General features: G+C 40.5%; 1 protein-coding gene across 3 annotated transcripts in view; it reads left to right on the top strand.

The window, feature by feature from the left end:
- RPAP2 (RNA polymerase II associated protein 2) overlaps positions 1 to 26,964 on the top strand; it is a 67,256-nt gene that overhangs the window by 16,131 nt on the left and 24,161 nt on the right. For all 3 annotated transcript variants that reach the window (XM_074961334.1, XM_074961335.1, XM_074961333.1), the window contains exons 8-11: positions 431 to 1,370; positions 5,658 to 5,752; positions 8,729 to 8,809; positions 21,512 to 21,580. In XM_074961334.1, coding sequence (XP_074817435.1) covers positions 431 to 1,370; positions 5,658 to 5,752; positions 8,729 to 8,809; positions 21,512 to 21,580 — 1,185 coding nt within the window. The remainder of the gene's footprint in view (positions 1 to 430; positions 1,371 to 5,657; positions 5,753 to 8,728; positions 8,810 to 21,511; positions 21,581 to 26,964) is intronic.

Raw genomic sequence — 26,964 nt, 5'->3', positions numbered from 1 at the left:
GGAAAAATGTGGCTTAAGATGCCGGTGTTCACTCTAGATTTTTCAGGTGGTAAAATCTGGCAGCGTAAGTCTGACCTTATGCTCTTTTTTCTTCTAAATTTTGTCCAAGCAAATTTTTTTTTTTTCTTTTTCTCTCTACCCCTCATTTGCAACATAATATGTCTGCTGTATGGTGTCTGCAGTCGTCATCCTGATTACTAAACACTAAAACTCTTTAAATTTGAAAAAATTTTCTTAGAAAACAAATCTTATTTAGATCCCTTAGTAAGGGTCTAATTCTTAATGTTAAATAAAATAATACACCTTTGCTAGAAAAAAATTATTTGTTCATTCTTAAAATATATGCTATTCAAAATCATCTAGTTTGCAAATGCTACTATAACTGAAGTCTGTCCTGTATTTTAATGATAGTCTATTTCTTCTGTTACAGTGGCCAGTCTGGGGAAGAAGTAAAACTGCATCATGAAGTCATTAAAGTCTCAGATATTGAAAATCCTAAAACATCAGCAAGCCAGTGTGACTCTGGTTCCCACGGCACATACAATGACAATAGCAGTGATACTGAACAAGAATTTGTTTCCTCTATTCTACCAGGAAATCGATCAAATGCAACCAGTCTGGTGCAACCATTGCACAAAAAAAGTATACTCAAAAAGAAGCCTGGTCAGAATAAAAACTCCATGCATAGAGATAGAGACCATAGAGTGATAAATATCACTGAACAATTAAGTGAGTGCAAATTAGATAACCAGGAAAAAAAGAGTTCTTGTTCTGTTACTGGCATTTCGTCAGACACTATTATGTCAGAAAACTTAAAAAATCCAGAAAACTGTGAAAGTAGGTGTAATGGTTCACAAGTAGTTTTGCTAGGTGTGAGCAAAAAGGGGGCAGAACAACTGAAAAAAATACTTGCTAAATCAAAGCAGCATATCAAACCTGAATTGAATGCACCGGTTGATTCCCTTACTGCTACACATAATGTGTTAGATGTGCTTAAGCAGACTTTTATTGAATGGAGGACTGAAGAAACTTACAAGTTTCTCTGTGGTTCCAACTATGCTACTGTACACTTACCAGAACACACATCAGCTGTTAACTGTGAGAAAGAAGAACTTGATGAGGATGACTTAAAAACAGCAGATGACCTTAATGACGCTGCTGCAACAAAGGAATCTAAAAACAGTTTGAACCAATCTTTGCCTTTTGGGGGCACAGGTGCAACGGTTAAACCTTTGCCTAGCTATGAAAAGCTAAAAGAAGAAACAGAACTATTAGGACTAAGAGTAAAGGAATTCTATAAAGGAAAATGTCTCTTGGCTGAAGAAGCAACAACACAGGTGGAAGGAGCGGAGCATCCTAGCAATGTTAAAGTAAGTATCCTGAAAAACTGGGCTGTTTAGTTCTGTATGTTTATACAGTGCTTAATTCAATGGGGCATGTCGTGAGATGTCACCCGCGTGGTGCTCTGCTCTGTTCAATGATGATAACAGTCAGCTGCATGTGTGTGTTCTCTCTGTGTGCTGCCCCAGCTCTGCAGATAGCTGACACAGCAGACCCCAAGAGAACCCCCAATGACCACAGAGTCCGATAAGGTTTATTGTCAAACGAAGCACAGTAATAGTTTCCCGCAGACCCTACAGGACGTACTACAAATATGTGCCCCCTGACAATGGATCAGCTCAGTCAGTGTCTGGATACTCCACTGCCCTCTAGGCCAGACAAAGACAGCCCCTCAGGGGTGCATTCTTATACACAGGTACAAACAAGTTACACATCACTCCTGACGTATTGAGGTACAACACCTCTACGTGTTAGGGTGCTGCTTCTCACCTTGTACATGTTGGTTCAAACAAAACAACTATCCATCATATTATCCTTTTTACCCTATCTTTAGGCTGGGTCAGCATGTTCTATGTGGAATGTTTTAGTACCGGACAAGGTGGATTTGATTTAAATCATGATTTAAATCAATTTGATTTAAATCACTAGTCAAGAAGACTCGATTTAATCATGGTTTTCTACATAAAAGTGCATTCTTTTTGGTTGTTATAACCTTAGTACATATTCTTCACAACTCGGAGATAGGTGTAAGTTTCATTTTTAGAAGGTACACACTATACATTTTTAAAGTGATTTATTTTGAAAACTTTTCAGATTAGTTTTGCAGCTATATCAAAAAATGAATAATAGTGTGGTTATTTCATTTACCAAAAGTAACTGAAGCAGATATTTATGAAGTCATTGGGAGGTGAACTATCTCCAATTCAACAGGTTAATCATTAATATTTGGAGGATTTTCTTGCCATGCTGTATTACAGGGGTGGCCAACCTGAGCCTGAGAAGGAGCCAGAATTTAGCAGTGTACATTGCCAAAGAGCCACAGTAATATGTCAGCAGCCCCGCATCCGCTACTCCCCTCCAGCCCCAAGTGCCTCCTGTGCATCGGCAGCCCTGCCAATCAGCACCATTCCCTCCCTCCCCACGCCTCCCGCCCACCGCAATCACCGGTTTGGAGTGCACAGGAGGCTCTGGTGGGGAGGAGCGAGGGCACGGCAGGTTTGGGGGAACGGGAAGGGTTGAAGTGGTGGCAGGACCTGGGACAGAGCAGCGGGTTGAGCAGTGAGCACCCCACAGCACATTGGAAAGTTAGCATCTGTAGCTCCAGCCTCGCAGTCATCGCCAATGCAAGGAGCCGCATATTAACCTCTGAAGAGCCAGATGCGGCTCCGGAGCCACAGGTTGGCCACCCCGGTGTATTAGGAGGAGAACGTCACCAGACAGACATTTAAATTGTTTTATTTAACTAAAACAACAATGTTAAGTATTCTGGATTTTTTTCTTCAACAGCAAACGTACAATATTTTAACAAAACAAGCATATGTCCCTCGATTCTCACATTTATCTCAGACTTCTTCTTGTCCAGATCTGTTCCACCCCTAACAATCTTCTATTCATTGAACTTTTTGAAACTTTGCACTTTTAGAGAGAGGTAAGGGATTGACTCTGTGTACACAAATTTGCGGAGGGACAATAGAGTTGAGGTCTGTTATTTCTCACCTCTATATATTATTTATTCATTTAAAAACATTTTTGCTGTTAACAAGCATGTTACCTCTGGAGACACAAATCCATAGTTTGAGAACTGCAAAACTAAGCATCTCTGATGGTATCTTCTGAACTGAGCACTGAGTCCCATTGGGTAGATAGAAAGATTAACCTAAATAATCTATACAGAAGCCTGTGGAACCCCATAAGATTGGGTCCCTAATCCATGAGCTATAGGAACTCATTTACAAAATTTTTCTTAAACATTACACGAATATATCGTCTCATACTATAGAATTAGAATTTATAATCCCTATTCCATGATAAGATCTCTTTGAGCTATAATGTATCTTTATCTTTAGATAGGTTTTTTTCCTCAAAAAGCATTTTATCAAAAAAATCTGATTTTTTTTAAAAAAAAAATCATTGATTTTTATCCACCCTGGTACCGGAATGTTCTGGTACCATCCTGGCACATGTTTATCTTACTATTGCTTAGTACCTTTTAGGTATGTGTATACGTGCAACATCAGCCCTCTCCTTTCCAGACTCTGAGCAGGACCTGCCTCTTGCTCACAGCTTAACTTTGCTTTATGTCAACAAAATCTTGACCATTACTTTAGTTCAGGCCTTAGGCCTCGTACCGGGCCTCTGATACCAGGGTTTATGTTTCAGGACCTCATCTTACTACAGGGCACTGACCTATATGGCCTCTAGGTACTACCACAATATAAATGTTGATGATAATCTAATAGTAAAATTTCAGCATTGTCACCTTCTGTATGTCACTCTGAAGCTAGAATGTCTGAGACCATGTGATTAGAGAGACAAGATGGATGAGGTAATATCTTTTATTGGACCAACTTCTGTTGGTGTGAGAGACAAGCTTTTAGCCACACAGAGCTCTTCTTCAGGTCTAGGAAAGGTACTCCAAGGGTCACAATTAATTCCAAGGTGAAACAGATCATTTGGCATAAGTAGTTAGCACATATCCTGAAGGATCATTCAAGGTAGAGTGGCCATTAAAACCTCTTCAGTCATAGGACAAAAAGCAGGGGTTTGTGTGTTACAGATTGATGTAATAAGCTGTAAATCCAGTGTCTCTGCTGAATCCATGGTTTTTAGTGTCTAGCAGAGTTATGAATTTAACCTCCTAGGCTCGTTAGTGTGAAGCAATGGAAACAGCTACAAGCATGGCTGAGAGCTCTTTTTCTCTACAGTATCACCAGTTTCAGTCATCACTGGGATTTGCAGTCTGTTGCCATATGTACTGGTAAATAGAGGCACATGACTTCACAATTTACACCTGTGCGGCAGAATGGCTTTCAGCTAGTAATAATAATTAAGGATGGTCAGGTCCCGAGCAATTACCTAGGTTTTGGCTAGCTAGTGTAATGAATTCTCATGTTCAGTTTCAACAGCTTGTTAAGTTATAGAATGTCATGGACTACTCAGCTCTTTTAGTGTGCTTTAACTTGGTATAAAGCACAGAAAGGAAGCATTGCTAAGCTAAACTAATGTAAGAATGTTAAAGGTTAAATTAATGCTATCTGGCCATTGTGCAGATGCATAGAGGAAAGACAGGATGGAAGGAGTCTTTTCTTCCACCCAGCCTCCAGGGCTTCTGCACGAGGGCCAAACACAACCAACATCCCTGCTCAGAGAGTACTGGAGTGACTGCTTCCCTCTACATCTCCCTTGGAATCACAGAGACTTCCTAGTCTTTCAGATTTCAAAAATTGCAAGAAATCATAGAGCTTTGGGAACTTTTAAACTTTCTAGGCATTAAGTCGTCATGTCACAGAGCTTTGCATCTCTTCCTGTCTGTCTGCAGGTACGAGGATTTATAGACATGAAGAGATGCAAAACTGTATGAGGTTTCACCTCTTCCAAGACCAGTAGGCTATTTCTAAGCATCCAGTTCCTTCTGTCTCCATCGTATGGAGACAGTACTCTGGCTGATTAGACTAGGTTACACATTTTGTGTTGGTGTATGTAGTTCTGGGTTTCTTTAAGTTTTAGGAAGTTGTCAATATGAGAAGGAGTAGTTTTGCAAACGCTTCTTTTTATTAAATAAAGTAACTGTAGTGTGCCTAAAATGAAAGAAGAGGTTATCTGGGCTCAGGCAGTATCACATAAGACTCCCCCTGAAAAGTTGTCATTAGTTTTTATAAGACATTCTCCATGATGGCTTCTGAAGAAAGGGAAAAAATAGATTAGTAATGTAGGTAGGCCTGGCTTGACATGGGAATCCCAACAAGTAAGCAAATTGTAATTAAGGCCCGATTTAAATAACAGTTCAGTCCTTCAGGAGCTCATACAGTTCCTAACCAGTCCTGTTCAACTACAACTTCCACTATCCTGAAGCCAGTTCACTATTTCTAAAATCTAGCCTTTAGGTTTTGAATATTCTTTCCTTTCATATATGTAAATACTTATTGCACTTGTGCCATTTTTTTCTGTTCAGAAACAGTAACATTTAACCATGGGGAAGACAATCCATAATTGGCCACAATATTGCTTTCATGTATTGACTTCAAAAAATTCAAAAAATTGACTTTACAGTTCAAATGTCTACCATGTTTTCATTATGTTTTTGTATTGTATTATAGGATGACCAGCAGGGTGATCCCATCCTCCCGCTCGTAGATTCTCATGCCCAAATGCAGATTCGAAAGCAGATTGTACTTGAAAAATTGAGGAAAGTGTAAGTATCCCTTCTTTCTCTTTGAGTGCTTACGACTAAATTAAGTCTCCAACCCAAATTAGCTCAGAATGTGACTGCCCTCTCATTAATCAGTGCCACATATATTGAGCACATTACACAAGTGCTCTGCAATCTCCATTTGCTGCCTATTAAATTCCATCCAGAAATTAAAATATAACATAAAAGCGTAAATTCTTTAATGAGCTGGGATTTAGTCCCTTGAGGTATTGTCTCTTTGTGTGTGATACAGCTGTAGCTGTTATTAGTGGACGTGCTCAATCTGACAACCTCCTGGATCATAAGGGAAGGGCCTGCTGGCAGGACATCTTACAAGAGGAACTTGCCCCTTTCTTAGGTGTGTCAGAGCCCATGTTTGATAAGCTTCTGCTCATGTTGTAAAGCTCATTATCCTCCCCCCGCAGAGGGGGGAGGAAGTTGTCACAGAATTGTGGGAGGAGTTGGTGTATATAACTATGGAATACATTCCACTGCAGTTTATGTATTTGATGGATTTTAATGTTTGTTACTGTAAATATGCATGGATCTTAAATAAGGGATAAGTGCTTTCAAGAAGTCCAAAATGATCTTGTTGTCTGGATGGAAAACTAACTACTTTTCCTTGTTTAAAAGAGTTTTCTGATGGACTTAAAAATATGAAGTATTGTGAATAACGTTAACACACTAACTTTTAAAGCTGGACTGGAAAATTTTTGCTCGAAATTATAAATGGAACTGTTTGGGGCAGGAAAAGTATCATTATGTCTTGTACAGTATCAAGCATATTGTCACTAAACAGATAAGGCCACATATACACAGAAGAAAGCATAGTTTTGAAAACTGTTAAATAGTTCCAGCAAAGTTCTCACTGAATCGGTTTCTTATACAGATGGCTGATGTGATGAGGCTCATGTGATTTTTTTTTTTTCCCCCATGCTTTGTCCCTGCCTCAATTAGCTGTAGGCGGCCAAACTACATTAAAGCCTGTCTAAACTGAATTTTAAAAGTTTCCAAACACTATTCCCTTCTCATTGTAGATAGGGCCTTTGTGCACTAAAGAAAAAAGCATGTGGCACTAAAAATGGCTAAACCAGTGCTAACCCACAGTGCAGACAAGAAACAGTTGAAGGACCATTAATAACAACTTAGTCTAAAACATTATTATTTTTAAATGGCTATGGCTTGTCTGTGTTGCCTAGGCTACCTTGGCATGATCCCCTTCAACCCCACCCCCCCTTTTTTTAAAGTTCTATTAGTATTTCTTTTCAGAACTGTGTTGTAACAAAATTGATTATTATTAACCAGAGATCCTAAGAAAACTTGCCAGTATTTCTGCCAGAGTGAATGTTATCACAGCTACCAAGAACATGGTTTGAAATAGTAGTATTATACACCTGTGCCCCAATATAATGCTGTCCTCAGGAGCCAGAATATCTTACCGCGTTATAGGTGAAACCTATATCGAACTTTCTTTGATCCATCAGAGCGCCACTTTACCGCATTATATCCGAATTCGTGTTATATCGGGTGTGACAGGGTCGGGCCAGATGGCTACACAAGAGTGATAGAAGGCAGATATATTAGTCCCAGGTTAAGTAGGTCCCTTTTCCCTGGGTAAGGTAACAGGGAAGGTTCCAGAACAATCAAAGGAACCTTCTGGAAACAATTAAGACAGGCTGATTAGAACACCTGCAGCCAATTAAGAAGCTGCTAGAATCAATGAAGGCAGGCTAATCAGGGCACCTGGGTTTAAAAAGGAGCTCACTTCAGTTTGTGGTGCATGTGTGAGGAGCTGGGAGCAAGAGGCACTAGGAGCTGAGAGTGAGAATGCGGACTGTTGGAGGACTGAGGAGTACAAGCATTACCAGCAACGAAGAGGAAGGTCCTATGGTGAGGATAAAGAAGGTGTTGGGAGGAGGCCATGGGGAAGTAGCCTAGGGAGTTGTAGCTGTCGCACAGCTGTTCCAGGAGGCACTCTAGACAGCTGGAACCCGGAGTAGAGGGTAGGCCCGGGTTCCCCCCAAACCTCCCAACTCCTGGTCAGACACAGGAGGAGTCGACCTGGACTGTGGGTTCACGAAAATGGCCAAACTGAGGGCTGCCGTGAAGCTCCAAGGCGAGCAAATCCGCCAATAAGTGCAAGACCCACCAAGGTAGAGGAGGAACTTTGTCACACGGGATAGAGGTGTATTATAAAGTCATGTTCTCATTCTCTCATAAATTTATCACATCTGTCACTTATGCTGAACCTTCTTTTACTTCTAGGATGAATTTGATTTGTACCGTCTTTGTGCTCTGTATGTGTGTGTGACATGGGCTCTCAGCTCCTACTATACCTATATATATACCTATGTAATATTATATAATTCAGTTGTGTAGTTTCCTCTGACTACTTCTTTTGAACACAAATAAAATTATGAGGGTAGGAACATTACTCACTTAACAACTAAATCAATTAAACAGCTATGAGCTGGGTGCAAACTTTTAAGGGGAGTACAAATGCCATTTCTCACTTACCTAGATATGTTCTAGGTGTGTTATATCCTCCACTTGGAGACTTAATTAAGAAAATTAAATTATTTCACTGCCAAAGAAATCTAAATATTGCAAATTTGAAATAGTTTTGACAGTTAAAATTCCAGTCTTCCATATTGTAACCCTAATTGCTTTTGTAAGAATGCCTTGGCATAACTGACAATTGGTAGCTAATTAATAACATAACTTGCTAAGCAGCAAGTATATCAAAAGTCGTATCCTATTATGCTCTTCTACAATAGCTACTTTAAAACGCAGTGATATTGCAGCAATGTCTTCTCTAATGAGCGAATCTGAAGTGTAAACTATATGCCCAATCTAAAGCTCAAAGAAGTCAATATAAGTCTTTCTAGTGATTCCAGTGAGCTTTGGATAACCTTTGCTGAGGAGCAAATGGTTGGGTATAGAAAGAAAGAAAATAACCTAATATCCTTTTGCTTCCAGATTGCCTGCAGTTTTGGGCCCTCTTCAGATTACACTAGGTGACGTTTACATGGAACTGAAAAATCTTGTCAAAACTTTCAGGTAATTTTTCCTGATTGAGTAAATAACATCTAATGTAGACGCAAATGAATTAGGATCAAAGGAATCCCAGTGAAGATTTGCCCTGCTTCAGTAGTAGGTCAGTGTAGGTAACATCATGTTCCCTGTGGGCTAACAAGGCAGCCCCATCCCCTGCTCCACTGACTGTGCTCAGGTCACTATGAGTATTTTATATATTTTTAAGAACTAGGCCAGTGGTCTCAGGAGGATGCTGATGAGTCCTTTAAAGATACTACTTCCCTGTCATCTCCTATTAAGCATGGGCTTTTGAGATCGGTCACTTCCTCAGTGCACCCTGCAGCTGGGCTAAATGGGGCTATGGGGTGTGATTAATGATGGTTGCTGCCAACTCCCTGAGCAGAGAGGAAGGTCAAGCTTGGCCCACTCTACTCCTGATTGCAAGGGGAAGGATAGAGAACAGCTAAGAACCATGTTAGTTCCCTACCACAGGAAGCCAGTGATCTTTAATCTCTCCCTATGGCCTCAGTGAACCTAGGTCCCAGGAGCACTGAGGAAGGTGGCAGCAGAGACAGAGAGTGGTGGTAACTTTTCTAAACACCTACCCACTCTGCAGGTCAGCAGTCCGTTCCTCTTCACTACACAACACAGGCTCCATACCCTTGAGCACCAACAAGAAGATGGAGTGATAGCAATTGCTAATTATGAGAGGCCTAGCCATGTTTCAGGACATTGACTTTAGGTGTTGCTGTTTTTGCTCTTGGCCATTCGGTGCAACCCAAGAATTTTTAAGAACACTTTTCTTGTGGCATTTATATTTTAATGAGTAGAATGTCAGTTCCACTTGAACCCTTAATTTTGGCTAACATCTTCAAAGACCAGGTTAGACTAAAGAGCTGTAGCAGGGACTTGTAAAGACAGAAAATGTTTTTTTATGCTGATGGAGGTGGCACGCATGATTTTTTTAAAAATTTAATTACTATAATTGCTGTTTTTTAAAATAAATCCTGATTAACTCCACAGTTTCTCCTAGCAACTATGCCAAAAACATGTAAAGGGTTAGGGAAGAGCTTCTTTCATATATGCTAGAGTTGGAGAAGTATACCCCACATACACGAATGACCTGGGTTTACAGAAATGTAGGATTTTTAGTCAGTCTGTAATGCTAAATTCATAATAGTCCCCTCAGCCTGATTGAGTTCTCTGGATTGCTGAAACTAGTATGGATTCTGGCATACTCCCACCATGGGCCTTTGTAACAGTAGTGTCTCAGCACCAAAACAGTAGCGTGTCAGCACCAAAACAGACTTCTTTCAAAAGCATACCTGAAAGCAATTTGGACATGTTAGTTAAATTTGGCTCCCTATTATTAAGATTTTGACATACAGATTTTACCATCTTCATTATTATTTGTTAGGACCTGTTGCGCGATAGCCCAATTGAACTTTTATTCCCAATTTATTGTAAATATGATCTGAATTGCAACCTGCCTGAGGACTCTCACTGTTATGTTTCACCTTTTTTTTTTTTTTAACTCCTCCTAAATATATGGAGCAGCGCCTTAACAATATTCCAACCTTTAGTGCTGAAACAAAATAGAACAAAATCTTTCTTATTAATTGTATCTGATGATGCTTGAGTTGTCTTTTGAGTCAGTTAATGTTGAGACCTTTTTGCAACACTTTTGGATAAGGGGTGAATTGAAGGCCATTGGTAGCTAATTGGGAGTTCTTCTAATGTGGAGGATCTTAAGTGAACTCTTTCCTTAGCAGTTGGTTTACATTTAATTGCAGATTGGGAATTTTTTTTCTACATATTGAATTTATTGTAGCACCTAGAGCAATGGGTAGGTGCTTTAAGAACCTAAATAAAGTAAATATTTTGAATTCACATCATGGTTGCTGAGAACAAGATTACAAAATTCAAGATGCATAGTGTGGGGCCAAATTCTCCACTTCAGTTATCCGTAGAATCAATTCAACTAAACCTACATTTATTTTTCCTTCATACTGCTCCTAGCAAGAAGGAACAATTTGTTTGGCCTTTTCTCCATCTGTACCTGGACTTCTGCTGCAGCAGAAGCTGGTGGCAAATACTGCCTCCTGGACCTGAGGATAAAAGCAGTGGTCATTGATGCATAGATCTCCAATCCTGCAAATGCTTATGTGCCCAGGCTTAACTTTACTCACATGAGTAGTCTCATTGATTTCGGTTTGAATACTCACAAGGGGCAGTTAAACCATTTGCTGAAGTACTTGGAAGATTCAGGGCCTTAAGTACCACTTACTATGTTAATGGGGTTGAAATGCTGAATAAAATAATGAGTGGGCACCTCTGACAAACAAGTTTTCTTTTCTGCTTCGTGTACTGGAAGGACTTCAGGCTGAAAAATTGTTGAAGGCCCATCATAGGGGATAAAACACATGGTCATAATGTGGGAGAGTTTAGTTAAAGGGTAAAAGAGAATGTGGTGAACTGAGCAACGGCAATTTTCAGCTCCATTGGTTTTTAAAGGAACACTTGCCGTTCAGCCTCTTTTGGGCAGCATTTTATTCAATCACCACTGCTGGGAAGCGCTCTGAAGAGATCTCTGGAGACATTTCAGAATGGTTATAGTTCTTCCCAAGCAAAGTCCCTCAGTGCCTGTAAGCTTTTGTTACAAAAACTGAGATGTCAAATCTTCAGTCTGCCAGGGCACTTTGTTAAAGACCAAGAGAAAATTAGGTATTTACATAGAAATCTATGTTAAATGACTAAATGAGTAAATTAGAGACATAAGGCAGGTGAGATAATATCTTTTATTGGACCAACTACTGATAAAACTGATAAAAATAAATACTTTCACCCAATGCACAATCGGCCCATAGAACTCCTTGTCCCACGATACCACAGAAGATAAGAGCTTAGCAGGATTTTTAAAAAATGATTGGACACTTTATACAGATAACCAGAATATCCAGAGTTGTTATAGTATGGACAAAAAACCAGGAATTTGGATATAATTACTTATGCACTAAACCAGTCCTTAATGGAAGTTAGGAATAAACTTTTCTTAGGGCATGTTATTCGATAACTGCCTATTGCAGTTTTCTTGCACCTTAATCTGAAACATCTGGTGCTGGCCACATTCTGAGATAGTATACTAGATCTGAGTCAGTATGGCAATTCCTATGTTCTTGGCACTTCATTTGTAAGTTTCCTTTCAAGGTGACCACCTGCCTCTCGGAGCACTGGGAGGCAGTATGTTCTATCCCTGGGGTGAACGAGCCCTTGTACTGAAAAAGAACTTCTTTTCTGAAAATTCTAGATTGTTGGGTCTCATAGCCAAGTTTTGGCCCAAAAGTACTGTGGAGGTGCTTGAATCTTGTCTCCCACTTGTGTCCTATTCGTGTTAGAGGCAAGGATCAGGCCATTACACTATTCTTGCCAGAGGGGAATCTGATCAATGATGGATCGCTCAGGCAGGAGCTGACATTAATTTAATGAGAAAATGTACCAAAGTAAAACTATAGATGATTGGTGTTTTGATGCTAAAAGAAATACGACCTCCTGCATGCATTTGCCTTTTCTTGTGTTTTTTGTTTAACCCAATTGTTTCCTGAAGTTTGGGCTTCTTTATTGCTCCTGAAACTTCCCGTGTCAAATTAGATTTTTCTTCTTTGAGTAATTGTTTCTGTGGGTACTCCGCATCAGGTGTGCATATACCTATGTGCCTCTGATCAGAAACTTTTGGTAGGAGTGTCTGCGTGGTCCATGTCTGTGTGCTGTACATTCTTGTGCTCCAATCCGAGGGCGTATAAGGCAAACTGGACCTGCCACTGCTCCAGTTACTTCTCAACTGCCCACAGCATGAGACGAGGCGCTGCGATATCTGTGAATTAGCGTGGACCTCTAGTCCTAGCTAACTTTCTTCAGCTTATCCGTAAATTTGTATTGTTTTTTACTTACCTTGCACGCTTTTTGTGTGGTCTTTTCATTCCCCCCACCTTCTTTTTCACAGTGAGGGTTCTAAAACCTGCCAGATGTGAGAAGGTCTTTTTCCCCTCAGCAAGTCATTCCAGCTATCTCCACTGTCTGGGAGCGACACACATCGTGTCAACATGCAAGATCTTCATCAGATTTGAAAGCAGACCCAGGAAGCTGAGGGAGGCTAAACTTAAGCTGCTTCCCATGGTGCATTCTGTGCAATCTTTCTCCAACTAGGGCCCACCAATAGCCCTAACTAAGTGTATCAGGGTCAGCCAAGCAAAGCTCTCCTTCAGCTTCTACGGCTCTGTCTCTGCTGGGTAAGAACCATGGGGCAGCTCCAGAGACTAGCTCAAAAAAGAAAAGACCTAAGTCCACTGATAGAGGGGCATTGAAGAAAGGGGTTACTTTGCCTCAGAAATCTACAATGAGCTCTCATGTCCCATCTCAGGTACAGTCAAGGCTTCTAGAGCCTCCTGTACTGTACTTCCTGCACCAACTAAAAGACTTCTAGTGGTACTTGCACTGAAAAGTTTCTTGATACTCAGCCCTACCTGGTACCGATGGAAGTACCTGGTTTGGAACCAGCCAGGCAAAAGAACTCTGCCACCTCAAAAGATGGGTACTGGCACCAGCTGCCCCCATCCCTGCCCCTCCAGCAGGGCACAAACACCAGGAGCATTCTGATCACGACCCTTTGCCATCTTCGGTACTAGTGGCTTCAGCTACAGCAGACTTAGCTTTCCAGTGTCCTGCCTCTCCTGTACCGAGCAGATTCCTGTTCCTGAAAAATCTCCTAGTCTCTGAGGAGCCCAGGTCTCCCCTACAAATGGTACCGAAGAAAACCACTCCTCCAGAGCACTCTCTGGTACCAATGAGATCAGCTCCCGCCTTCAGTAGAGGGGAAGACTCCTCTTTTGACTCCAGAAATCTCAGGGTTTCACCACCTGCTCGTTCAGATCTCCCTCCACAGAAGTCTATTCTGAAAGAGTTTTACCAGGACCCAGGCACATGCAAGCCCCTCAATAGCCCTCTTGGTACGACTGTCCACCACCTTTCCCCTATGCCCCACCTCAAAGGCTCTTCTGGAATCCCTGGGCCACATGTGAGGAGACCAGTCCTATAGAGCACAACTTCTCAATAGGACCATGAGGAGAGAGAGCTACCTGTTTCTCAGTACCCTCTTCACTTGTCCTCTAGTTAGGAGGAACCCTTTGAGGAACAAGAACTGAGGGCTGATTGGGAAGCTACACCACCCACTGATAAATCCTCTTCTTCTCTATATGGGGCTGTAATGCTGCTTTCCCCATTTCCTGTGCAGTTGACTTCAAACGCAAGACTTCATGAAAAGAATAGTTGAGTCTGCAAATCCCTCTGGAAGAGGTGCAGATTGGCAAGAAAAACCATCTTGAACAAAGGCTGTACCTTGCTAGTTTTAGACTTTTAGATGCGTGTTTTCACTTGCACATGGTTTGGGGGAAATTTGGGACTAGGAGTGTGTTGGGATCACTTTGCTGATTGTAACCAAGGCTGGTGGAAGCCAGAGTGGACTCTGGGGCTGTAGACAGGCCGCTGGGATCAGAACTGCTGAACCAGGCTGGCTGCATAACACCCAAACACTCAGGGTCTGATGTGCATGCTTGTTGCTGACTGAATATCACAGGCTGGGAGCTACAGTATCAAAAGATTGTGATGCGCTCGGGATTACAGGGTAACAGGTGACACAACCCCTTACTGTTCTGGATTGCACCCCAAACCTTATGACAGCGTTCATCCTGGTTACAGCCCTCTGTTATCCGAGGAAGGTCCAGAGCACAATGGAGGATCTTCTGTTCAAGGCCACCAAGCTGTTTGTTGACACCATGAATAAATCCCTCCACTCCAGAATTCCAGAGCAAATCTTCAGTACTTAGGAATCTATTATTCTGTAAGCAAAAGCAGGTACAGCAGACCACAGACCTCCAAAGGTCCTGCCCCATCCAGTTTCAAACATATCACAGGGCCACAGCGCCACCTAAGAAAAGATCTTGGTTCCAAAAGAAAAGACCATCTAGCTTCATCTCTGTGGTCATGTAGCTGTCAACCTTCACCAAGCAGCTATTTTGATATATTGGTTGAGAGTAATGAGCATGGATCCTAGAAATCAGTTTGCCATGGAAAAACTTGGAATTTGTATTTTCCCCAGAGAATCTATAGTTTTTACATTTTTGTGAAAAAATAAAAACTATAACTAAATTTTACTGAAAGTACCAGTGTCTCTTATTCAGTGTGCGCAACCTTCCCCTATTGTGGTTGATTTTTTTAATATGCTTTAAATTTACATAGCTAAACATACTCCAATAAACTGCTTCCAGCATGTAGAGGTTATTCAGCAGTATAAAAGGGTTCGTGTTTTAATGCCTCTCAAATTTCACTTCATCCTCCAAATGTGAGTAATTAAAGTTATGAAAAGACCACCTCATACATCCACGTTAACCAGTACATTCAGTTATCCATCTTTTACCCTAAATTGCACAACTCTAGGGTGGAAGTTAGTCTACACACTCTGAATGTTAGGAGGGCACTAGTGTTCTGCCTAGAAAGAACTAGGCAAAGCCTCTCCTAGACTCTTTGTCTCCTTTGTAGACAGAATGAAAGGAACCCCTATTTCTACCCAAAGGCTGTCCATATTGGTCGCTGGGTGCATTTTGTCATGCTACAAACTCTCGACCGTGCATCCTCCCTCAAGAGTGACTGCCCACTCCACTCGGACACAGTCTACCTCTATATGGCTTTGCTCAAGAATGTCCCATCAAAGGCATCTGTAAAGCTTACACCTGATCATCTATTCACACCTTCTACCAGTACTACACCACAGTTAAGGCCTTACATTTTCAGGTTTTATTTTAAAATTTTCCTGGGAATTTATCAATATTTTTATTCCAAAATTTTTAAAAGTGAAAATTGGTGAAACCTGAAAACAAAGGACAGCAGCAGCTATGGGCACCAGTACTCAAAGGGTGCAGCTTTCCGCCCCCTGTCATTGCAGCGGTCAAACAATCTCAGCTGCCAGAACCTGGCTCCCTTCCTCTTCACAGTGCAGGAGCTGAAGGGCTGAGGTCAGGACGGGACTGTCTGGCAGGGGAAACAGATGGGCTGCATTGAAAGGCCCAAATACCAGGGACAGTACTCAGGGGGTGCAGACTTCTGCTCCCTGTGGGCCTGTCACTGCACTGGATGTGTGGTCTCAGCTGCTGGGACCCAACACCCTTCTCGTCTCGCAGCAGCAGGGACTCTTCAAGGGCGGAGCCAGGTGCTGGCTCACCCAAAATTTGGTGGAAATTGCTAAAACCCGAATATTTACTTTTTTAAAAATGTAGGGATTTACCGATTTTTCTCCAGGAAATAGTGAAAACCAAAGTGTATGTTTCTAAGTCTGATGCAGCCTTTGGGATGGCTGTTCTCCAATCTGGGCTAAATAGGACTTCTCAGTGCCATCCCCCGTAGCCTGGACGCTGCAAAAGTCACCTGAAATGGAGCGCTAATAGGGGCAATTACTCAAAGAAGAAGGAGAAGTTACTTACTCGTATAATAACTTGAGTTCTTCAAGATGTTTTGTCCCTACGGGTGCTACACCCTCCTTCTCTTCTTTGGAGTCCCAGCATTAGGCCAGATTTCATGGTGGAGAAGGAACTGGAGCAGCGGTGGGTCCACCCTGCCTTATATGCCCTCAGATCAGAACAAGGGTGTACAGCAGTGGTGGGCAACCTGCAGCCCGCGGGCCACATGCAGCCCATCAGGGTAAGCTGATTGCGGGCCGTGAGACATTTTGCGGACGTTGACTGTCCGCAGGCATAACCCCCTGCAACTCCCAGTGGCCGAAGTTCGCAGATCCCAGCCAATGGGAGCTGCAGGAAGCGTCAGCCAGCATGTCCACCGGTCTACAGAATGCCTGTGCAGATCACGTGGACACTGCTACCAAAAATCTCTGATCTGAGGCACATAGGCATGCATTGACACCTGAAGTGGAGTATCTGTAGGGACAAAACATCTCAAAGAACGCAAATTACTGTACAAGTAAGTAACATCTCTTTTTACATGCTGTGCTCCTGTCAATGACTGAGGGGAGACAAGATTTATATTTTCTCTCTTTACCTTTTATTTTTGATTCCTAAGTTGTTGTTTTTTCCTTCACCTGTCATCCTTTTGCTACTCTGATTCTGTTTGCCGAACAGGTTTATATGCCTTCACTTGCTGCGAATGCAGCTCTGCGGGTCATATCTCCATCTACAGGGATGGAGGAAATATTGCAGCTGGATTTAATACTGCTTTTCCCCTTCTATTGTAGGCTGTGCTGTATGAAGCAAACCTGCTTCAGTACTGTGTGGGGTTTGACACCAACCAAACTACCAGAATGACCAGTTTGAATCTTTTGGGATCTTGGGGGCATTCTCTGGCTTTCAGCACCTAGTCATCTAGCTCTACTTGACCTAAGCAAACTTGCTGCAGTTTCTCTCTTTAAAAACTTGTAGGACTTTTTGTCATACTTTTTAACAGAAAATTAGAACTCTGCAAACCCAAATCATAGACTTAAACTTCTACTTTTAAAACATTGCTGCTAGGTTTTTCCCCCACAACATATGTTTAAAAGATATAATTGTACTGACGTTTTTCTCCCCTCCCTCACAGATTGTTTTGAAGTAGCAGCTTTGGCTAAAGATAAGACAACGAATTAGTGAACCATTTTTAGTGGGGGCCTTGCACTTGACTGTTTTTTGAAAGCTTTAGTCTTCAGACGCCTTGGTGTTGACACACAGCTTGTTTTTGAAAGTGATTGCCCTTTCACTGCTCCTGATTATTTAAGGCTTCACAGCTGTAGGTTGCATGCTTTAGTGTGATCTTCCTAAAATGGCTTTTTTAATACAGTTGCACAAGTGCTGTAGGACAGGTATTGTACCAAAAGGTTACTGGTTGTGAAATCTTGACTAATCATCCAATCCAGTGACAGTACTGCGTCAACCGATCTATATTACTGCATCCAGCAGGTTATCTGTGTCTTCTGACTACCTCTACTGTAAATAGCATATTGATGGCAATGACTAGTGTTGAGACCTTGCCAATCAATACTAACATTGAATAAGAGTTAATTGACACAAATAACTACATCTCTTAGTTTGTGTACAAGAATGACGCCTTCTTGTGCTCTAATCAATAATGGCTCCTTGTAGAGCACTGAAACAAAGCTGCTTTCTCTGCTATTTGACAGCGTTTTCCCAAGTGATTTAGAGCTGTCTCTTCCATTGTATCTCATCAGAGCAGATTAACTGGAATGTTACATATGAATTGCCTGTCAAGATGATTCCATCAGGCATTTCTTAGTAGTTTTTATCACTGTCATCAGTATTGAGTCAAGACCTTAAAGTCCTTGTTTTGTCTCATATTCTCTAAACAGAAAAGAGTAACCGTTTAGCACATATTAACTTTTTGTTGCTACACACTGCCTTGAACAATTTCATATAGTAATCAGTGCATGCTGGTTTGTTTCAGACAATCCATGTTATTTAACCAAAAATACTGGTTATGTTATATGACATGGCCATTTTGTTTAATAAAATTAACATTGAGTACTAAAGCATAGGAAGGAAATAATACAGATGGAGATGCACTGCTTCAGTAGTCATGGCTGATACTTATAAAATTTGTATTTAAACTATAGTTAAACACTTATCTTGTTTTGAAGAATCACCTGGATTCACTGGGGATGGGGAGAAACAACACTGTTGTTTTAGTTTTTAACTTACAAAAGAAATTCCCTATCTCTGCCACCTGCTCAGGCAGATAAAGAAATACTAAATGTTCATATATAGAGTGCTTTTCGCTAAAGATGAATAGAAAAGTGTTAGGTTTCCAAACCAATAACCACAGATACGTGTAATGCCAAGAATGAGAAGGTAGTTAGTTGAAATTAGTTACTGTGCTGAGGAAATAAAGCAGGAAAGGGAAGCAGTGAGGATGTCTTGTTCTCCTTATTGGTCAGATTTGAGTATCTGTTGCTCTTCTATTGAAACCAGGCTAAGCAGAGTTTACAGATTATAATTGGAATTGTGTTTTATGTGTGATTATTTTGAACCACTATATTAGCTGTATGAATTCTGGAATTTTACACAAACTTAGCAAATAACAAGATTGCCAGGGATAAGGTTCCAAAGTGTCAAATGCTTGGATCTTTTGGTTATTCTTTTGTTAACCCTAAATTCTCATTGGGGGGGGGGGGGGATTGTTCCCTTAGGGTGGAAAAGGTCAACCTTAAAACTCACTGTTGTTTTTGTCAGATATTGATAAAAACAAGTGCCGTATATTACTGATTTAAAACTGACTGTATTTGTAATATAACCTTATTGCTTGGAAAATAATGTATGATATTATATGGTTTGTGATGTTCTGCTAGGGTAGCAGCTATCATAGTTTGCTATGCATTCAGAACACCAACAGTGCTCTGTCCTGCTGCTGAAATCAGTTTAGGTTATTGGCTAGAAAGCTGTGTCTGTGATTTTGTAACCAGTTAGGCATGGCTACCTTTTAATCACAGTTCAGTTTCTGTCTCATAGCAGTTTTTGGCAACACAGCAGTTCACACCTGCCTTGCTGCATAACCCTATTTTACTGGAACATTTTGAGAAAACCTGGCTAGTTATTCCATACTATCTCTGCAGGGTATAGATTGTCTAGATGACATGCACACAGAGTGGGAGCAACAGTATGGCACAATGCACTCTGGGGTGTCCTAGCATACAAAATTGGTGAGGGAAGGAGAAGTGGCAGAATAGCTAACATTGCCATGATTACAAAAAGACAACCATGTGATAGGTTGGCCTCTGGCAGGGGCAAAACACTGCTAACTGCCATGGTTATAGAATTTTGTCTACATTTTGTAAACATAAACCTGTGTAGCGTTAACTATGCCAGTAGTGTGAACAGAGTTGGGGTCTGATGCGCAAGGTATCTTTGGACCTGACCTAAAAATTCTCATGATGTATTCAACAACTGATTTAAATTGTTCTGCCAGATCCACCTCTCTACTCTTCCACTTTGTGCTGTTCTGTCTCAGGTCATACAAAAGTGTCATATTGCAAGGCCAAAATAAATTTGTTCCTGGTTCCCTGAAAATATATGCGGACCACTGAGGCAGTCAAAGCCTAGAACAGCAGAGTTTGTCATTTTCTGGATAAATGTGCTGCATGTGGAAGGAAACATTCTGCTCTGTGCCTCAGAGTTGACAATCTGGTGGGATGGTCTCGTGCATTGTCTGTCTATCATGCAATATTTTTTCCCACCCCAGCAGCTGGGGCCATACTTCCCATAGTTATTAAAATTCTATGAGCTCCCTAAAAGGGTCCAACTGTGGGCACTGGTGTCAAACAACTTCTATAAAATTGTCTGTAGGGATAACTTATTGAGCTACCACTTAAAAAACCGGTTGTTAGCATTGCCCAGTGTAACTGGCGGTGTACATTGGCCTACCCAAGAAAGAAAACCCAACTTGTGATGCAGATCCCAAGAAGAAATGGTAGGGCTTGCAGTTTAGAAAAAAATTACTTTGTCTTGTAAAGTGAGCACATTTGGTATGAAAATCAATGAGATGCAAGAAACATGGACCTAAGGCCTGGTCTACCCTGCTGCTTAGGTCAATGTAAGTTACGTCACTCAGGTGTGAAACAATCATCCATCTGAGCGATGTAGTGTATATCGACCTAATGCAGTGTCTACACTACGCTATATCGGCAGGAGATGCTTTCCTACCGACTTACCTTCCACCCTTGGTGAGATGGAGTACTGAAGTCGACGGGAGAGTGCTCTCCCATCGACTCATCGTGTCTTCACCAGACCCATTAAATTGACGCCACTGCATCAATCACAGTGGCGCCAATTTAGCCTGCAGTATAGACAAGCCTTAAGTGTGCCATTTTTTCAGATTCTCTATTCAGAGGGGAGCCATACTTTATAAAATATATACCCTAGTGTGGGCACCAGGCAGAGAAAATCATCATTTTGGCTCAAGGGTAGTTAGTTTCTAGATGTGAAACATGAAGCTTGATCAGTAAGGGGAGACACGGAGTACAGGAGACAGAACTTTTGCTGGTATGGGACCTAGGCTTCTGAACTCTCTCTCGCTGGAAATAAGAATGACCTTGGACCTCTCTGAATTCTGAAATAAATACAAATTCTGTTTCTTTGACTTAGCTTCTTCTCTCCCCCCCTCCGCCCCCCCCCCCGACCACTCATGCATAGGAGCCATGAGTGAGTGAGAGGGGGAATTCTGCTATCTTTCAAGCTCTTACAATAGATGCAGAAAAGAAAGAGGGGTGCTCTTACTATTTGAGAGGTGCTGATATAAGAGGGTGATGAAGGCCAAAAATTTAAAATACCTAGGTATTGTGCAATATTGTTAAAAATATAACGAACTAGATTCTGATATTAGCTATGCAATTCCACTGAATTCCATAGATTTACTATGCTTTAACACTGCTGTAACAGGGACCAAAATCTGATCTCATTGTGGGTGTCTATAAATAGGAAGGGGGTTGAAAATCTTCTTTTAAGGATACTTGAATATTAATATACTTGCACACAATTCAGTGGGTCTTGCAGGTACTCAACATTTCTCCAAATCAGGCCTTAAAATCCAGCCCCTTATTCTTGCTTAACAGTAAGTTTCAACTGTTCTGATTTTATTTGTGTTCTAAAACATAAAATTTTTGATGTTGCCCTTATTGTTTTTCAGGTTAACAAATACAAATATTATTCACGAAATGCCGGAATGGACCCTAATTGCTGTTGTGTTGTTATCAGCGTAAGTACTGCAATTATTCTAAATAACGGATATGACTTTATCAAGAGGTGTTCTAATTCTAAGGATTAGAAAAATTATATCAAATATCAGGGTGTTTTTCTTTAAATCTGATTAACTATTATGCTAGGCACTATAAACAGACATATTCACATAAATTCGACAGTGTTTATTTTGCCAGCAGTTTTGTACCTGTCAGGCTTTCAATAACAAATAATCATTTGAAAAATTACAGATTGCTTAAAAAATACTAAATCCTACAGACTTCAGGTCAGTGTTGTGGGGTTTTTTTAAGCAATACTTCTCTTTTCACTCATTTCTCCAAAACATTCATTTTCTCTCTGATATATAGTACTTTACAGCAGAAGCTTTGTTATATTTTGATCCAGTTATCTGTTGTGTAACCTGTAAAAAGTAGCCTTTGTGCATTCTAATAAATATTACTTAGTCAATAATAGACTATTTTGGAAAAACTTTTAGAATGAACGAGAACACAGTGGAAAATACTAAAGGATACTTTCTATTACATAGTAATTTTAGGATGTTTTTGCCTTTCTTAAAGAATTAATTTTTCTCAGCAGCAGGAATTCACCTGTTTTTATTTGAAAATAGGCAGTACATTAAAAAAATTATATACTTTAATTACTTTTCAACACACTGTTGAATAAACTTGTGTTTTGAGGTAGAAAAATTCTCATTTTGAAGCCATAACTTATTCAGACACATTCGGACTGGGATATTTAATTAAACATCCCCAATCTGCATTTAAACATACTTAGAATAGTTTTATTGTGTAAGATTTAGATACTTGTCTAGATCCTACATTATGTAGGAAAATGTCTAAAATGTCTAGATTCCTACATTATTTTAGTTTGCATGTGGTGAGATCTGGTCTTCAACAGTTTTTTTCTTAATCATAAGCCTGATTTTACATACTCCTTCAACATAATTCTGAAGTCATAAACAACGCAAACTATAGTCATATACATGAAGTAACTTTCCCCATTTTTATTGTTCAAATTAGCATACAGGTTTAAAGTTAAATAAAGGCAAAATGTAAAGGTTTCAGTGTTCTAAAACAGGCAGTTCTTTTCACAAATTCATATTAAACATTTAACATTAGTTCACCTTTTAAGAAATCACTGGTGGTTTCACAGAGTGTCAGACTCTTCCTTTCAGTAGGGTTAAAACCATCAAGCAATCTTTGTATGTCTTTCAGCTTGAATTACAAGATTGCAAAAATCTTATTGCAGAGACTGTTTATTACCGCACTGCTGCTTCTTCTTTTGGGCTTCCTGGGTCACTGGAGCCTGTAGGACAGAGAAGTACTTACCAGACATTCACAGGTCAAGAACTGTTGTGGGCCAACCTCATAGCGTCCCCAGTACTGCACTTACTTTCTTTGATATTACTTCAGTCTGACACATTGTTCTGGCTTTACTGTCCCAAGGAAGGCTATACCAGTAGGCATTAGAGTAGGCTTCAGCGAGCCCTACATCTGTGTCACCCAGCCAGATACTGCTCAAATGATTCATTAAATCAGAACACAGAAAGTAACTTTACTTGAATGCCTTGGTATAAATTTTTTATCAACTGTAAGAACAAATCTTTTGTCATTTTTACTATACACTCTTATGGTTGAATTGGTAATTTGTGAAACAGATCTTATGAATTTTTCAGGCAGTTTCTTTATATTCAGTGAAATGACTATTTTGTTCACGAGTAAAATGTGTGTCTTTGGTCATCTGCTACACACAGTATTAATAATGAGCTAAAAATGTTTACAAACGTAATTGCAGTTTTACAGTTGCTTTAAAATGTAGCTAAGCTAAAGATGCAGTAGTAGCGAGCAGTCTTTTTTCTACAAAGTCACAGGCTCAGAATAGGAGCTGTCTTACTTCTGCTTTCTAAGGGCCCAGTCGTGAGACAAAGGCTTCGGAATTGTCTTAATCTTATTCCGGTGAAAGCAAGAATAAAGCTTCCATTGGCTGCAGTGGAAGCCAGAATGGGCACCAGGTTTGTTACAGAAGTGATGGTCTTTGATTTCTAAACAATAGCCCAGTTACCTCCTCTAGTGGAGACATGAGTGCAGAGAGGGGAGGAAAACTTGAAGAATTTCCTCCCATTTCCTCTATCTGGAGGGAGAGTATTGATTCAGTTCTGAAAAGAAAAGGGAGTTCAGCCTTCCGAACCATGGCTTTTTGGAAATTCATGTGGAACTCTGGGAAATCTAGTGGAGGCCAGGAACATCCAGATGGAGGTCCTATACATCTGCTCCTGAGCTCCCAACCCAGCCCCCTGCTAGCGCTGTTCCCCAGGCTGTTCCTGCTCCTGAAGAGGTATTCCATGGTATGGAGGGTCTCCATGGAAAAGCTTTAGGCTGGATTAACTCTCCTGAAAATTCCATGAGGTCTATAGGGGGATGACGCTTGTCAACAGCAGACTGATGGTCACCATGGACCCCACAAAGAGCTTTCTGTGGGGTCTGGGTCAAGAGATGTCTGAAACCACTTTCACTTGCCTCTTTGACAGAGGGAGATCTGTATATGGCGGGCCTCTTCTGCATGTGCAAGTATCAACAGGGCACGATCCGGCCCCAGGGACAGGTAGTGGCTGTGTTATTCCTAGAGTCAAACAATGGGGTAGGATAAGCAACAACTTGAAAAGAAGCTAATTGCACATCTCCCCAGCTTGGCTGAAAGGTGATATGATGGAAGCTTCTAATGTACGAATAACCTGTGGGATCAGAGGGGATAAGAACATGAGCTAGAATGAAGGAATGAGCAATGGGATTTGAGGGCTACGCATCATAATAATCCACCTGTTTCATTTTTTCCAATTCAAGGAGACATGACAAACAAGTAGCCTCTCTCTGATTTGATGACCCAAGGTGTTTTGTTTCTTAAAAAGGTAGCAACTGTGTCAGACTTTGCTTGCACCCCTCTCCTTAGGCACAGATACCATGACTCATCCCTTTCTTGTCACATATGGGTGTCATGTGCTAAAGAATGATATTGAGAAAACTTCCCAGGGCATTTTCAGAGTACCCTGGATACTTTTGTGTCTGTGAACTCCCTGCTTTGCTGCTGGCCAAGGTTACTGTTACCATTAGTGATGTCTCAAATTTAGGAGGATGTGATTACTGCTTAATAGTTTATATTACCATGGCACAAAATTTTCCTTCATTTCCTTAGCAAGATGTGTGTGTAATACATTGGTATTCTTTATGTATAAAATATAGTCTATTAAGGTAGTAGAGCTACCTGTCCAGAGAACATCCAGATTAACACAGTCCAAATGATCATGATATCAAAAATGAATGTCCGGTCTGAGCCCTTAATGAAAATCTAACCAGAGGCATTTCTATCTATCTGTTCAATACATTCTCATTTGCCATATTATTATATACTGTGCTTTCCTAGACTGCCCTTTGACATCCAGTGAAGAGGCTACACCCAAATATTACTGAATTCTGCATCTAAGCCAGGCATGGAGCAGGAACAACTTTAAAATGATGCACAGACCAAATGCTTTATTTGCTTGCTAATTAGTTCTAGTAAGTTCAGTGGTGGTGGTTTGCAATCTCTCCTTTTAGGAATGTTTAGGGTTTAAATTTGATGATATAGTAATATCTGTGATATAATGCAGTATAAAACAAAGTAGTGGAAGATATATCTTTTCCCCCAAAGATCTTTGATATCAAATGAAGCAGATAAATATATTTATACACACAGTATTTAAAGAAAGAGGGGATCGGAAGGTAGGGAAGATTGTATACCCCTGATACGGTCTAATGGAAAAGCTTTCAAGATATTCTCAAGAAATGTCTGCTTTCATTTTATTTATCTGAACTGGCTGGTTCCAGTGAACTGTGGTCAGTTTCATCTGCAAAGTCCATGCAACAGTTTTTCCTTCTAAAAGCTTGAGAGCATTTCAAAACGTCCTGGGATTAGTGGGTAAGCATTAGGACTCCGTATTTAAACAAACTCAAAACGACTATGATCACTAAACAAAAGCCTACGTTAGACATGTGCAGCCACTTTAGGTAAATGTGTCATGTGGAGATGTACTCTAGAGGTTTAGTCTCAGAGATGACAATGCAGGGACTGAAGAATCTGGATACAAGTGCTTGTTTTTACTTCACAGACAATATTGATAGCATATCAATGCTTAAAAGAAGAGGCATAAAGAAATCTCTCTAAATTGTTTCAAGAGGAATTTGCTTTTTCATAAATTTCTGTTGCATGTGTTTATGCTCAATGTTGCATTCTTGATATGTGAGAATTAAATAGGCCTATACTGACTATAAAAATATATTGGATGTGAGTTTATTCTGCAAAGTAACAATGTAAAAATGTCACTCTTACTCCACAGACCTGCTTCCTTTCTGTCAGTTCTGTATAGTCAGTTATGTCTATTTAGTTTAATAACTAAAATAAGCTTTTATTCCTGTTACCCCAACAGAGAAAACACACCTTAGAGCGAGTCAGCTGGATGCTATTTTGGCTAACAATTCTGTTGATAGTTGAGCCAAATTTCAGCTGGAAAGTCTTTCTTCATTACAGATAGAACACAAGCTGAATATTTTTCTAATCCCCAGATGAGTTTGCAGGACCACTAGTTAGAAAAATCTTCATTTTACTTGTAAAATGAGCCCATTTGATCTGAATCAGTGACACTCAAACTGAGGCTTGGGTGCTCAAGTGGCTCTTTAATGAGTCTTTGCAGCACATGATATTAAAACACTCTGTGATTTAGTTACTAACCAGTCAGGAGGCTTTTACTATGTTATTAGCCAATTGTAGAATACTTGGTCACGTCATTTTGCTGTGAGAGTGGTTGGTAGATAGATAGTAAATGAAACAATGAATTCACGCTTCTGTGGCTCTTTTGGGTAATGTTGATCGCTAATTTGGCTCCTGAACCACTGAGGTCTGAATATCACTGATCTGGAGTTCATGAAAGTTATGGATGCACAATGCCATCTTTACAGAGTCATTTTTTGGGTCTCATTCCACTTTATAATTTAAAATGCAAAGAATCCAACTTTCACCCAAGTTACACTAAGCAAGATAATACTTTCTTCCATTTTTCTCATGTTTTTGATTAATAAATCATGAATGTTCAGAAATGGTTTGAAGTAAATAGGCTGAAATTCAATAAGGACAAATGCAAAGTACTCCACTTAGGAAGGAACAATCAGTTGCACATCTACAAAATGGGGAACGACTGCCTAGGAAGGAGTACTGCGGAAAGGGAATTGGGGGTCATAGTGGACCACAAGCTAAATATGAGTCAACAGTGTAACACTGTTGCAGAAAAGCAAACATCCTTCTGGGATGTATTAGCAGCAGTGTTATAAGCAAGACACCAGAAGTAATTCTTCC

The sequence above is a fragment of the Natator depressus genome, chromosome 8 (assembly GCF_965152275.1).
Source record: "Natator depressus isolate rNatDep1 chromosome 8, rNatDep2.hap1, whole genome shotgun sequence".
Taxonomy (NCBI): Eukaryota; Metazoa; Chordata; order Testudines; family Cheloniidae; genus Natator; species Natator depressus.
This window is presented reverse-complemented; position numbering and strand designations above follow the sequence as displayed.